This window comes from Trichoderma harzianum (genome assembly GCF_003025095.1).
Source record: "Trichoderma harzianum CBS 226.95 unplaced genomic scaffold M431scaffold_39, whole genome shotgun sequence".
Lineage (NCBI taxonomy): Eukaryota > Fungi > Ascomycota > Sordariomycetes > Hypocreales > Hypocreaceae > Trichoderma > Trichoderma harzianum.
The window spans coordinates 1-14,730 of record NW_020209287.1 but is presented as its reverse complement, the minus strand read 5'-3'; the positions used below and the strand labels follow the sequence as shown (position 1 = coordinate 14,730).

The window sequence follows — 14,730 nt, the reverse complement described above, 5'->3', positions numbered from 1 at the left end:
AAAGAGAACTACTACGGCAACGCCTCCTGAGCTCGGCCTCGCCAACACCAGAATAGAGGGCGTCGACACGCGAGGTACAAGTGAGTAAACGAGGGCGTTATGTGGTGCACGATGCTAGGAAGGGGAGGCCTAAAAGCTGGACGGCGAGCTATAATGATCTATCTGTTTCAAAGTACGCAGCACGAACGTAGCGCTTTTGGAAATTACTGGCGAACACTCTGTTCCCGAGATACGGTCGCAGCCTTGCGCAATCAGGCCTGGGCCGTAGTACATTTACGCAGACGGACAGCACGGCACATCACGTCATCATCCAATTGAGCAGTTAATCCGCGTGCGAGAGGCACATGTGTGCCCCGCTGCCACATGTGTGTTGGGGACTGCCTGCCGCACTTCGCATTTGTATATCTGCTTAGGGGACGTGAGTAGCCTTCTCCCCATCTGATTAAGAAATCATTTGTTACTTTCAGAACGTATTGTTTTTTTTTATGTGTGACTTGTTCAGTTTCATTCCGCCAGCCTCGTACACCACAATTTATGCGAAAATGGAACACCACAACCCACGTCACACTGCACCAGCATTAACTGGGCCGTTCCTCGAACATCTGAATAGAGAAATGGAGGCAACAATAGATTACAGGCACCAGTCGCTGGAAAATTGCTTTCCGGAGCATCGTGATCATCTCTCTTCCCCCACTGACTACTCGACAAATCCATACGCGCATTGCGCGACCGACAGAACGCGCTGGGAGACTCGAGCTCGGCCTGCACCGCCCTCAAACGGTATCGAGCTTGAAAGCAGAGACATATTGATTGGAGCTTTCGATCATCTGGCATCGCAACATGATGTAGAGTCAGAGTCATTGAATCAATATGGGTTTTCTGGCCCAGCGAAATTTGAGAGCACAAAGTTTCCATCATTCAGCCTACAGACCCAGGGACTGATCTACACAAATCTTGGCACAACAAATGCACGTCAATCGCTACTAGCGCAAAACTCATCGTTGCCGCTCTCTCCATCAATTCTTACAAGTCAGCAAGTTGGCAAGATGAACGACATGCATCACATGGCGCTTCAACCTTCCGACGCAGTATACTTACCACCGTACGACAATATGCATCAATCTGAAGCGCAGGACCTCTTAGGCTTGGATTTTGGCCCCGATCTTCCGGTACGATTAGATAATAATCAAGGGTCTGGATTCGAAGTTGCTCTGAGATGTCCACACCCGTCATGCTCTTCGAAGCTGCTCTTTACCCGACGGTGCGATAGAGACAAGCATTATCGTCTTCATTTTCGAAAATTCTTCTGCAGAATCACTGGATGCCACATGTCGCATGAATCAAAGGGTCCCAGGTCTCAAATAGGCTTTTCTACGATGAAGGATAGAGACCGACATGAAAAAGGCCATAACCCGTCGATAGTGTGTCCCTACTGTGGGAATTTATTCAGTCGGAATGATAATTTCCAAAGCCATTGCCAAAGACTACATTCAGATATGAGATCTTAGAGGAGGTATATCTAACCATGGACCTGGGAAGACTCGAATCGCCAACTGACATGAGGGTAGAAAGCCATCCCCGTGGCATGGAGGTGTGGAGCCTCGATGATTTTGAATGGCGCTCAACTCTTGTCACACTATCTGGAAAGCCAATTGGCACGTGAAAGTTGTTCGCACCACAAAGATCCAGTTTGAGATGACGTAGTCTGTGTCTCTATACTGGAAGAAGTTCCCAAAGGACTGTGGCGCAATCGATTGCGGCAGACTCGTTGATCCATCCTAAACATGGAAAGAGGCTGTGAATTTCTCTATCTGTTCTGACGGAAGATGGATTACGATTATGACTACATAACTGAGCAACGAATTATCCGAGATATTCGTCCGTATATCAGAATTTATAGATCGGCATACTAGCTATCTAGTGTCACTTATATATGAAGTGTTTATCTGGTTCAAATCGAGTCTGTTAGTGCACAAATGTTCAGCGTGAAAGGATCAGGAGAGCGTGACAGGAAGACTTGTGAGTGTTCTATTATTACTGTGACAATTCTAGTGAGGGACTGTCAATGACGAGAACTCCCTAGATGTAATTGTGTTTCATACGACAAACTTGGAAGTCAAGATGTGGCAGAATGAATCTTGACACTCTTATTGAATACCAAGTGAAAGGTCTACTACGTTGGACTACTACGACAAAACCACCGCTCACCACACCTACAAATGAGTAGTATCTCAGCCGTGTAAACGGCAGAGAAGGGTGATGAAGAAACCCGACTTCAGCGGCCCAAAAGTTAATACAACCATCTGCCGTTCTGCTTTAAGACGCCTAGTCCAAGGATCCAATTCCCTGCATGTAGTTGCAATATTGATGTCTCTAATATTCACGCGTCTTCTGGGCGCGATCCTTGTTGATAGGATAAACGGAGACAACAGTTCCAGCCTATCACCTCAAGATAAATTGCCGCCTAGAAAGGCGTGGCCGATTATGGCAACCAGTCGTTCAGGAAGATAGCTGAAAACCCCAAATGACAAGGATCAAATGCACCCCATGAACTTGATTACTGGCCGAAATTGGCAGTTCGCGATCGATTTACGACCCTTATTGCCAGGGGTTCTTTGACAATTCGGGTGGCCTTGCATCTGCTTATGCTCGTGTCTGTAGGGCCTAGAACATAGCTTTGCAGTTAGAGTGCCCCACCACAACTTCGCCAACCCCCCAAGGTCGTCACGTCATGGAGAATATAACAATTTCAACACCATAAAGTTCTTATCTTCATTTTGAAGCCAATTTTTATTATATAAGGTAAAGCATAAAACACAGCCCTTATTTGAAAGAAGAGGCCTTTAAAATGGCTTAAATAAATAAGGAAAAAATAGTAAATTAATTTTAGCTTTAATCCTTTCAATAGAACAATTTTCTATAAATAAATATAATATTAAGGTTTATCGTCAGAATTCGTAAGACCTGTTGACCTTAGGGGGGTGCGAAGTTGTGGTGGGGCACTCCAATACCTGCCTACTCGGGTAGTTTAGCCTGAATAGGCGCCACGATCATTCATCTATGATGATCTTTCTGAAGAATTGAGCTCTAACTCTTATCTCAATTTGTGAATTGCGCGCACGAGGCTTAAGACAGACCTCAGAATAGCCTCAATGGGGCTCTACTATTCACTCAGGTTACTCTGGGAGTCTATATGAAGTGTCACTGGGAAACAAGTGTCAACAAGAGCATTAGAAGGATCATCCGACCAATCCATTCTGTCAATGGTAAAGCCATGATCGTGCTTTCTTGGACACAGTTTGTATTCAGTGGTATTACCACCTTGGGCATCTATTAAGGAGCGCATCTCTCACAATTCACTACTCACTTGATCATGGGCAACGCCTATGTCGCTTGCGCCATCACACTAATGGCTGTCTCTGTCGTTAGCCAGTTCTGGCTTCGTCGTTCCAGACGTTCCCCGGAATTTTTTGAAAGCTGCGTTATTACCACTACAGGTTACGTTCAAAGATTCACCCAACATCGTTGGGGCATGGTATTGACAAAACCCGACTGACAGTATATTGTCATGGGAATCGTCTGGTGGTGCTAGCCTGACCGGCGTCTAGCTCAGTAGAGATCGTGGTGGCCTCCCAAAGCGCAACTTTATTCCTGCCATTGTGAATTTCGTTGCGGGTTGGTCCAGCTCATTGTATTACTGGAGACACTCCTAAAAGCGGCCAGCTAGCGCTATAATTCATTCGACGTTTGGATACACGCTCATGGCCGCCGGCCTGACGCGTATGGTCGAGGTTACCTTTACCCTCAAGGATCAACGCCCTTATCAGAGAAATATCACTCGTGGAACAACTTGCAGATTCTATACGTGTTTCTGAGTTACGATCGTTCTATGGCCCAGAAGCCAACACTAACTTGGCCAGCTTCTCCTGGCCGCCGGGCTTCTGTTCATGGGCGCCACCGAAGAGCAGATGGAGTTCATTGACGAATCGTCGATGGATGCCACCTCCTAATATTCTGCCTTTTTTATCTTCTTCCTCCGTAACATGCTTATCCATTTGTACAATTGTCTGGCAGCCACAGGACTCGACTACAGATGTATCAGCATCGGCCGCGCCGCGAAAGAAGGCCGCCTTCAGACGCCGAGGAGTCTGAAATAGATAATCATGTCAGCGATGACGAGCATAAGGGCGGTCGGATCTTACCTGAGAACGAGGGTAATTGAGCACGACTGACGCAATCGACGGCAACCATCCACAATAAACTCCTCTACCGATCGTGGGCGAGGCAGGAGTCGAAAGTCAAAATAGGCACTGTGCGGTGGAAAGAGTACACCCAGGAGCAGGTGGCGGGTATTCGGAGTAAAAATTGAGCGTCACCATTCAGAACAGGCACCACGTCGTGAGAAATATTATTCTTTGTGTTCACCAGTCAATTCATTACCTTTAACACAGCGATTGCCCCGACCAAATAAATTAGAAAGTATATGTATTCAAGACAGCAAGAAAAAATTGCATCTTCAAGCTGCGTTCCGAGAGACCTCCAGCCTTCATTGCTATCCTTTCTGTGCATCATAGAGCGCACGGAAGGCCGAGTCCGACTCTAGAAGACTCTCAGGTGTGCCGGATTCAACGAGCTTACCGTTTCGAAGAACTACCACCTTGTCGTAACTATGAATATAGCTGAAGCTGTGTAGCACAGAAATGACAGTCTGATGCTTGAACTCAGAGTCTATAATGTCCTACATATCTGCCTCTGTCTTTTCGTTGACACTAGACCAACAAATTAGTCTCATTTGTGTACAGAGAGGGCAGAAGCTACTCGCCATACATACCTGCTCATTGCCTCATCCAAGATCAGGATCTTGCTTGGAACCAATAAAGCCCTGGCAAGACATAGTAGCTGTTTTTCTCCATAGGACAGCTCCGATGGATCTAGGTCTGCATCTGACCCCCCGTTACCGTCAATCTTGTCCCATAACCCAACTCGACTCAGTGCCGCCATGATGGACTCATTCGATGACTTTCCTTTTGGGTCGATATTCAACTTGACAGTCCCCAGCAAGAAGAAAGGTTCTTGCGGCACGACATTGAGCTGCATGCGCAGACTGTTCTCTTCTACCCTGCTGATGTCTATGTCATCAATAGTAACTCTTCCTTCTCTGAAATCCATCATCAACAAAATCGACATAATCAAAGACGACTTTCCGGTTCCAGATGGTCCACATAAGGCAATTTTCTCACCTGGCGCAAACCCCAACTCAATATATCCCAGGACTGGATCAGAAAAGGGGCTTCTACAATTAGCCTCATGTGATATTCTCTTTGGTTGTCTCACTTACCTATAGCTCGATGTTAGACTATCGCAACGAATAACTCCTCGTTGAGGGAAGTTTATAGGTAAAGATAAAGTGCCAGGAGCTTTAGAGGGCGTATTCTTAATGAATTCTTGAACGCGAGCCACGGCGCCGATTGACGTCTCTGGCTTGGTCCAGCTCTGGACGCATTGCGTCAGCAAAGAACTGAACTGCAGCACCAGGACGAGAGCTACACCAAGAGCTCCCGCAGAAACAGAGCTGGCGGTGGATGTAGCCGATGCTATAATCACAACAGCCAGACCGCCAACAATGAGATCAAGAACCAGAGCGAGCCATTGCTGGATAGAGGCAAGCATGTAAAGTGGTTTCTGTGAATCGTTCAAAACCGCATATTGTCTCTTGTGGAACGCAGCGCTCCACCCAAACGCTCGAATGGTTGCGACACCCTCAATGGTCTCGAGGAAGAGTTTGTAAATGGGCGCTTTTGCTTCGGTGTCCATGAGATGAAGCTGTCGTGAGGTGCGTAGGTAGTATTGTTGAACTGCGAATAGAACCAAAACGAGGGCGGGAATGGTGGCTGCGAGGTATTTGCCTACGATACAAATGATAACCAGTTGGACTAGACATGAAGCGGCGGCTGTGTAACGAAAGCAATTAGCCAAATTATACCATGGACCATTTCAAGATGGCTGTGTTACCTGTCGTGAATGTGATTGCGTTGACCGGGAGAGCCATGTCAATGAGGTCCATATCTTGACTAAATCTGCAGAACTGTATCAATTGCCAGACACATAAGAAACCTCTCTCATACCTAACGGATGCAACGTACCTGTTCGTGATTGAACCCGTATTCGTTGTGTGGAAAAAGTGATATGGAGCCCTGTAGATTATAAGAGTTAGCAGAAGTAGTGCTTCAAACTCCGGTTACAGCATTATTCACCCAAGTGTTGCCTTCAAAAGGTCATCGTGAAGCTTTAATGCAGTATCATTGATGATGTTGACAAACAAAGTTCTAAGAAACTGAGTCAGTAACACTTCGTTCGAAACATTAAACCTGGGACACGACCCATTTGTTGCCGGCTTACCAGCACTCTCCCGCAGTACCACCAATAGACAAGACCACTAGCAACGCATAGACTCCCAGATATAGGCCTGTCTTCTCATTGGGATGCTCTTCGTTTGCGTTTGTCCACTGCTGAATCCATATTGCTGTGGACCGAGTCAGCTCCTTACCAGGCAAGCCATAACTTTGTCAGCAAACCTACCGGTATAGCTCGCCGTAATAGCGCCAACGAAGGTAAAAATTACCCAAAGAACCAAAGACACGGCACCAACACTTCGGCAGTAATAGGAATATACAGACCAGCTCCCCGTTCTACTATGCAATGAGTCCTGCTCTAGGGCGGTCTTTTGGTCTTCATCGAGGGACGGAATGGCCCCACCGCCATTTGGTTCCTCCTCATCAATGTGTTCAGAATCTTGGTCAACTATCGCTGCCTCCAAAAGCGTTCTAGGGCGAAGTTTGACGTGTTCGTAAGAGTCAGCTTCGGCGACACGACCGTTATCAAGTACAACGACTGAATCCATATAAGGAAGAATACGCTCTTGAAAACGTACGTCAGTAGGATACGATCTGGAAAAGGGAGCTGTTGAGCATACGGCTATGCGTAGCAAGGATAACAGATATCCTTGCCTTTCGGAAGTAGTCAGTCTTGCTAAAAAGACTTGCAAATATATTGACAGTCGTCTGCGAATCAAACCCGCTCATAATATCATCTAAAATGACGACAGGGAGCTTGGGCTAGATAGCGCGCGCGAGGGCCTGTATAAAACATTAGCTGAACCAAGTCTCGCTCACAGAAGAACGGAACTCAAACGCACCAGCCTTTGGCGCTGTCCACCACTTAAAGAGACCCCCTTACTGCCACAACAAAATTCGTCTCCCAAAGGCAGCCTCATCAAGTCCTTTTTTAGGTAAGAGGAAGTGATTGCGAAATCGTACCATTTCTCATCAATATCCTGGTCTCCAATGATGCTGCGTCGTACAGTGTCATCAACTATCCATGGAGTCTGTGAACAAAACGCAACTTTCGAAGAGACTTGCGACACATAGCCTTCCCTTACGATTGTTTGTCCAATTATGCTTGCCAGCAATGTCGACTTACCGGCTACAATAGGACCAACTATAGCAGTGAACCCAAGGCGTATCTTGAGGTTGAGGTTGTGCAAAACATTCTTCTCCTCTAGCGTACTCCAGGAAATGCATGCGCCTTCGAAGGAAACAAGACCGCCAGCTGAGTTTGTCAGTGTGTCTCTGCGTTCCATCTCCATTCCGTGACCTGTGGCTCCCTGAAATCCGCCAGAAGGTAGCGTATCCTCCTTCACTTTTGCGCAATACTCTTCAATACGTCGGAAACAAGCAACAGCTTGCATGATACGAGGCACCGCCTCACAAAGAAGGATAAGGGGTTGGGTAGTAAGACTGAGAAGGGAGAGAGATGCAAAAGCCTGCGCAGCAAGCAACGTCTCATCCTTCCTTATTTTTGCAATGACGGCGTAGATAACGAAGGTAGCAAATGGTGCTAAAGGAGTTGGAGCGTTCCCTAAAAATTGGATGTTAGCTCCATCCTATAAACCGAGTTTATTGCGATGCTCACCTGTGAGGATTTGGAGGACAAGTAGCCTGCGAAACCTCTCAGAGGCATGAAGCTCGTCCTTCCGCAATTTGACAGTGATACCGTACAAGACATCAGATAAGCCTAGCATCTTCACCGCCTTGATATCGTTGAGGAAACTCGCCGTAACTGCGACTCTTTTCTGTACACACTGTATCCAAGTAACCATTGCTGGTCCGAAACGGTTACCGATTTGAGACGCTCCACCAATCGATACTACAGGAAGGTCAGCTCACGGTTCGAAACTATTACTCCAACCCAAATACAGCATGCATTAAAGGCTGTTTCAGCTGAGATTTACTTAGGCAGATGGCCAAGGGAGCTATCGCAGCATAAGAGACTTGGCGCACCAAAAGCCACACTGCGATTATAATTTCAATGGTCGAAGCCCAAATCTCGTGAACTTGCATCAATGACTCGTGGATTCTCTCGACGTCAGTGCCCATTAAGGTGACAGCTGCTGAATCTTTAATATCAGCGTATCGAAGGGCAGTTGTATCTTGTTGGAAATGAGCCCAGCACGTATCTTGGCAATCATGCGATACGTTTGCCTCTGGTACAAGGCTCGTGATACCTTAATGAGCGTTAGCAGCAATGTAATTATATTAGAGGAAATTCCGAGACATACCGCGATGCCTATGTACGTCAGAACAAAGGCACTGACAAGGGCACGGCCGTAGCGAGAACGATCGTCAGATTCCCGAAGCTGCAGATTTGACACCGACGTGGAAATAAGAAATGGCTGAGTGAAGGAGAAGCAACTTAGTGTGAGACGAGGGATAACACCCGACACGAGCGGGGCAATATTTGCTCGAAAAGTTGCTCGAAGAAGCAGGTGGTGTCCTGTTACCCGATTCCAAGATCTTTGAAGCTTTGTCCGAGAAGGCGCCCCTCCTAGCCCTGAGCCTATTGCGGAAATGTCGTGGAGAACGAGATGTTTGGAGTAGCCTAATTTGAAGAAGGGCAGTATCCATACAAACAGACCTCGGCTCCAGAAGCTAACAGTTTCCTCTGTCGGTAGCTTCTTGTAGGGTTGGCTTAGGAATTTATTTTTCCGGCTTGACTCTGCGACAACGACAGCAACTGTAGCGATGAATTTGACGGTCAAGGTTGCCTTGAGCACGCTGTTGGACGGCATGAGCCATAGCGTTCGTAGCTGGGGGATCGCGAGAAGTGTGCAAGCAGAGAAGTAGAGAACAAGAATGTCCGACGGGCGTGTAGAGCGCTGATCTTTGAGAAACGATAGGACGCTGGCAGCAAGCACTGCCGCTGTGGCGAGCACTCCTGATGCGAGACTCAACGATGTAGTGAGCCTGGGGATTTGCGAGAGAGCACCAGAAAAACTAAATGTAACGAAAAGAGGATACCTAGAAGAACCTGGCGTAAGGCAAAGGTTCATGAGTAGTTTGTTCACTGTTCATCATTTGACTATAAGATATGTCCTGAGGCGCAACGTACGAGCTTCCAGGTTGCGAGGATATACGAATCAATTTTGATCGTGGTTCGTGATATTCGCCATAGCTGGATTGGTATGAGCAGAAGAAACAGAGCCGCAGGGAGCGCAGTGAAGATTGCATCCTCAAACAGCAAGGTGAAGTCGAATGATCTACAGGAAGGATCCACACGAGGGCCAAAGCGATTGTCGGCACCAGCCGGACAGCCAGCAGCATTGGCTTCCATGACTCTCGAGAGCAGCGACCGGAAGTCTTGTAGCTCAAAGGCTGGCTAGCATGAGAGCATCCGTGACTGGCATGAGCTCGTTTCGACGATGCCAACGTCAGACACGGCTTTTGGTCGAAAGACAAGAGAATGCAGAGAGAACCCCTCAGACACAAGGATGCGTGCCGTCACATCCTTAAAGCGACTATTGTCTGTTCCACACCCAAGGGCTTTGTGTTGGTTCGTTGGGTCGCATGAAATGGCAGTATCCTAGCTTGGTCCCGTGCTAACTATGTTATATTACCTATCTTCGGGCGCCGGAGGGGTTTTTGGTAAGGGTTGGCCTCTTGAAAAGCGTCCAGTCTGGTAAGGGCTTTGGTAATGATTTTTTTACTTCTGGAATAGTTTTCCTATACTAATTTCATTGCTCATAACGATTACCAGCCTGAAAACGACTACCAGATCACTCACTAAAAAGCCACCCGCCTGTTCACGACAATACATTGCTATACGAAGACAGTTACGTATTCTACGGCAACTCGGCAACAGTGAATACCAGCGAGTTTGTAACAATGCTTCGACGCCTGTAGTATTACAATAGTGATTATACAAAATTGCTATTCAATACGACTCTAGTCGCCGTCATGTACTGCGAACCATCCATGTTCATCATCTTGGCGCAGTGGATGGCGTGTCGCTCGCTGATGTATCGCGGCTCTATAGTCGTGCCTAGCCGCTGCGCACGAACTGCTTTGCGTCAGTAAAACTAGTGTCTGCGAGCGCGCTTTTTGCCTCTACCGATATCTCGGTTGTCTTCTTGCGGTCTAGCTAGTATCGCTACGTCTAGGTCCTATTTGCAAATAGAGCCTTCAACTCTGGGTCTCGGCAGCGCGGCGGCAGCCAAGCCGAGGCGAGAGTATCGTATTTGCAGCCCAGTTCCACAGCTTCCCTGGTTGACGCCCCACCGTTGCATCCAGGAAGAGCATCTGTCGCTATTTAGGTTTGGGTCCAAGCTTGATAAGCCCTCTGTGCCGCAGGCTTCAAACTGCAGGGTGTGGCTCGTCAACTGCAAGGCAGGAACTTTTGCGACCCGCTTGGTGGTTGGAAGACCGCGTCGCTGTCAAATCAAAAACATGCGGCAGATGAGCAACTACAGTACATTCCGTGAACAATGAATGATGGGAAGGCGTGAGCCAGCAGATTTTGAGGCCAGGGTGACATATTTTCTTCTCATAAATGCGGAGTTTTGGCGACAAGAGGCTCAGACCAAACTACACCTAACAAATGCAAATGACAGACCAGAATCTTAATCACGCAATAGCAACTTCACGCGGAAACTGGATCATTCAAGATATTTCCTGCAGTATGTATGCTATGCAAATAAACTAGTTCATCAAAGTTGAGTTCATCACCACATCCACCTCTACAAGAAAAGTGGGATTTGGTTTTGGCTTCAAAGCCATGTGTTGACAGTGTCGGACATGAGCGATGTGGTCAAATCGCTGCTCCATGATGATGCCAGTGTCTCTCATGCGTGTGTACTTCTGCCAGTAGAAGAGGCAGTGGGCAACATGCCAGTCTCGCAAGGCCCAAAAAGTACCGCCCGTTTCGCCCAGCTCCGCCACCTCAGATATTGTCATGGGAATAGTGCCTGCCTCGTCGGCGTAGTAGAGCCATTCGCCCTCTGGCCCAGGTCCGGATACTTCGAATTCTCTTGTGAGCTCAACGTCTCGACAGTAAGGCGGTAACCAGGCCGCAGCAAGGCTGTCATAGACACATTTTCTGGACAGAGCCTCCCGTATCGTTTTGCCGCAATCGCATGTGTTTAGACCCGGTTGCAGAGTTTCGGGATAGTAAGGGTTTGGTGACCTGGCTTGATGCAGAAAGGCCAAGCACGACTGTGTTCTGTCCGGCTGGAACACCTCGATGCACAGAGAGATAAATCCCCAGCATGCTAGAAGAGCAACAATAACTTGAATCATGATCCAGAGTGACTTCCAGGGGTGGCTGTTTCGATTCCATCGTTTGTTTGTCGTGAGTTCGACATTGTTCAAGTCGATGCTGCTCTCTAATCTGTCTGATTCGGATAAAAATGGCGTACTGGGAATCGCCATAGTCAAGTCAGGATGACTGACGGAGTTATTCAAGAGAAGCGAGCCAGGGTGGCTTCAATGGAGTATAAAGGCTTCAAACCCATGAAGCAGAAATATCCAGTCAATACCCGAACGCATTTTGAGAACATGGAAGATGACTCTAGTTTGATGTGATATAGAATACTATACATTCTGGCCTTCAACATGCGAGGTTCTCTTGCTTGTCTGCATGGACCCCGCCTAAAATCATGTCATCAACGCCCCACTCAGGAATGTTCTCCTGTACGCAAGGCCTCCAGCAGGTATGCCACACAGCAAGCAAGGCCCCCACAAGCAGGGCCCTCTCAGGTAAGGCCCTCACAGCATCATGACACTGTGCAGGCCAAGAGGCAACGTGGGTATTACGTTGTTTGGCTATGGATGCAACCAGAAATACCTCTAAACGGGCTGGAGAGTTTCTTGTCCAATTATCTGTCAGGTATGACACGGCTGAGATTGGACAATGCGCGATTGTCCACTACGACGCCAATTTTGGGAACTTCTGCGGCTACCTTGGCCGAAAAGCTCCCAAGCGAGAAAGCTGGCCCTGACCTATGAGGATGTCCTCGTCATATACCAGAATGCGTTGAAATGGCTCTCTGCTGGTTTCCTGGATATACTGCCCAATTGCCTCTTCTAATCCCTCCAAACCGTGATCTCTATCGGAGACGGTTTTGGTCTCAGGGTATTCCATGCCACCCGGCACGTCAGTCGCTCTACATACATGCGGTTCAATCGGATCGCCCTCCAACTTTACTTCATTATTTTTCCATCAAGATCTACAATATGGCTGAATATTCTAAAATCCAGCCCTTATCTCACAAATACAATGACCAGTCCTCTGAGCAAGACGATGCCGAGGATAGTTACCTTGAAGAAGTTCATTTTCGTCAACCCAGGATCTCAACTCTGCGTTGGCTGCGTCAAGAGGCCCGCACCATATTCCTTCACACCTTATTCCTTCTATCCAACGTTGCTGCACTAATGGCATATGCCTCTGGGTGGTTGACACTCAGAGATTTCCCAGACCCTCATGATAAAAGTAAAGTTTTGGAGACAATGGCTTTCGAAGAGACAAATGTAACTGATCAAACGCATCACAGCACCCTTTCGGCATGTAATAGCGTACGAGGAGCGGCCTTTTGCACTCCAGTCGATATATTTGGAGAATCACACGGTGAACCCGGCCAAGGCTAATCAGTTCAATGGACCCCCGAGGCAAGATCTGGAGGATGCTTGGGATTCTCTCATGCAGCGTACGTCTCATTCGCATGTAAATCGTTGGCATTAAGTTGACATTAAACCTCTAGATCAAAATATTCGAGTTCATCAGGACGAGCTAGGAGACTTTGCAAATGATGACTCCGTTGTCCAACTTTCTGATGGCAGTGGTTACTATTACAGTACCGTTGCTGTATTCCATGGACTCCACTGCATACAGAGGCTTCACAACTCAATATACCCCGAGGTGTACTATCCCGGGCTTTCCGAGGAGGAAGCATTTACCTTGAGGCGGCATACGGGTAAGCCGTGACATCACATAAGAATCGCAAATAAGTCTGACGAAACGAGGCAGAACATTGCCTAGATTGGCTGAGAGAATACGTTCAATGCAATGCTGACACCTCTTTAATCCCAATACAGTGGTCTGCGGAGTTAGTTCTCCCCAATTCAAATTCGAAAACTATGCTAATGCTTGACATTCAGTTCTCCAGGACCCATTGCTACGGATACCGGGAAACATCAATGCGTCGTTTGGGAGCCCATCTACGACTGGATGGCAAGCCGCGCATTCAATCCATCTCAGCCGGGTCTACTAGTTCACCCAATCTTTGGTAAGCTTGGCGACCGTTGATTTCATGTATCTGTACACCACAGAGAGTTATTTTGACAATACGATGAATTAGGTGACCCATACAACCAATCTAGCGAGGAGCACCATGCACTGGGGATTACTCCATTAGGTCAAGGCGGTGTCTTACATGGAGATGGACATCATTAGATACAGGGCGAGATATAGGTAATTTCAATACATGATACGTACATATCTAGCCTTATGGTAGAATCTAAAGTAAACACATACAAGTTTCCAGCGCATGTCACCCATAAAAGTAACCCCCCTGAGTAAACGTGCAAGCTTCTCTTAGCACGCGAAGACTTTTCAGTATACAATTTAGCACACAGAGTTCTTGCCATCCACAGTCCTCACCACGCGATGCCATTGTAGCACAGAGTGCTCAAAATGAACCTTCTTGGTATGGTTTAGCATGCAAGGCCCTCGATATGCAAGGCCCTCGATATGCAAGGCCCTCGATATGCAAGGCCCTCATCACATGATAAGACATGCAAGGTGACTGAGCGAGGCCCTCAACGTGAGAGGTTCTCGATATGCAAAGTCATCAGTATGCATAGCCCTCAATATGCAAGGCCCTCATCGTATAACAGACTCTCAAAACTCCCTTTGTGCAAGGCCCTCGATACGCAAGGCCATCAGTATGCATGACCTCAATCACATGATGCTCTAGAGAGACGAGTGACTGAATAATAGTAATGATAGAGTAGTGAAGTTACGTTGCTTCGGCAAGCAGTGTGTCTGTTCATTATATGTGTGCAGCCCAAGGTCTATATAAGGTGAATACTTTCTGTACTACCTCGATGATAATCATCATCAGCAAGACTCAGTATATCACAGCACCCTTTGTATCTCACAAACTCAAACACACCAATCAAACTCAACCAGTCTCGCGACATCAAAGATGCATCCTCAGGCCATCATCTATCTCACCACCTTCTTGGCTCTCCAGGCCCAGGCTTTGCCTGCCATTGAAAGGCCCGTTGACGCTCGCGATGTGTTAAAGGAAGACTGGAGCTTTTCTAGCAACAAGGCTCGCGATGCACCAAAGGAAGATTGGAGCTTTTCCTCCAACAAGGCTCGCGATGCACCAAAGGA

At 47.5% G+C, this 14,730-nt stretch overlaps 4 protein-coding genes across 4 annotated transcripts; 2 read left to right on the top strand and 2 right to left on the bottom strand.

The window, feature by feature from the left end:
* Nucleotides 1-480: 480 nt before the first annotated feature.
* M431DRAFT_514309 (hypothetical protein) lies at nt 481-1,918 on the top strand. Its single transcript, XM_024920201.1, has one exon. It carries the CDS (start codon nt 543-545, stop codon nt 1,506-1,508), a length of 966 nt encoding a protein of 321 aa, XP_024767259.1. The 5' UTR covers nt 481-542; the 3' UTR covers nt 1,509-1,918.
* Nucleotides 1,919-4,552: 2,634 nt separating this feature from the next.
* Nucleotides 4,553-9,669, bottom strand: M431DRAFT_501910 (hypothetical protein; the record flags this gene model as incomplete). Its single annotated transcript, XM_024918072.1, has 16 exons — nt 4,553-4,685; nt 4,743-4,769; nt 4,832-5,290; nt 5,339-5,951; nt 6,013-6,077; nt 6,144-6,194; nt 6,400-6,523; nt 6,580-6,918; nt 6,974-7,115; nt 7,196-7,917; nt 7,972-8,205; nt 8,291-8,488; nt 8,512-8,563; nt 8,618-9,302; nt 9,344-9,366; nt 9,448-9,669. 16 exons carry the CDS (start codon nt 9,667-9,669, stop codon nt 4,553-4,555), a joined length of 4,089 nt encoding a protein of 1,362 aa, XP_024767258.1.
* A 1,278-nt stretch (nt 9,670-10,947) lies between these two features.
* M431DRAFT_514308 (hypothetical protein) lies at nt 10,948-11,895 on the bottom strand. Its single transcript, XM_024920200.1, has one exon. It carries the CDS (start codon nt 11,760-11,762, stop codon nt 11,034-11,036), a length of 729 nt encoding a protein of 242 aa, XP_024767257.1. The 5' UTR covers nt 11,763-11,895; the 3' UTR covers nt 10,948-11,033.
* A 671-nt stretch (nt 11,896-12,566) lies between these two features.
* On the top strand, nt 12,567-13,782 carry M431DRAFT_101951 (hypothetical protein; the record flags this gene model as incomplete). The annotated part of the gene is made up of 6 exons (XM_024911366.1): nt 12,567-12,822; nt 12,884-13,036; nt 13,091-13,303; nt 13,357-13,435; nt 13,488-13,615; nt 13,688-13,782. The coding sequence occupies 6 exons, from the start codon at nt 12,567-12,569 to the stop codon at nt 13,780-13,782; spliced, it is 924 nt and encodes a 307-aa protein (XP_024767256.1).
* Between the last annotated feature and the right edge of the window lie 948 nt (nt 13,783-14,730).

What these genes read in the sequence shown, in the direction of transcription:
- M431DRAFT_514309 (XM_024920201.1), top strand. Translation starts at nt 543, where the DNA reads ATGGAACACCACAACCCACGTCACACTGCACCAGCATTAACTGGGCCG.
- M431DRAFT_514308 (XM_024920200.1), bottom strand. Translation starts at nt 11,762, where the DNA reads ATGGCGATTCCCAGTACGCCATTTTTATCCGAATCAGACAGATTAGAG.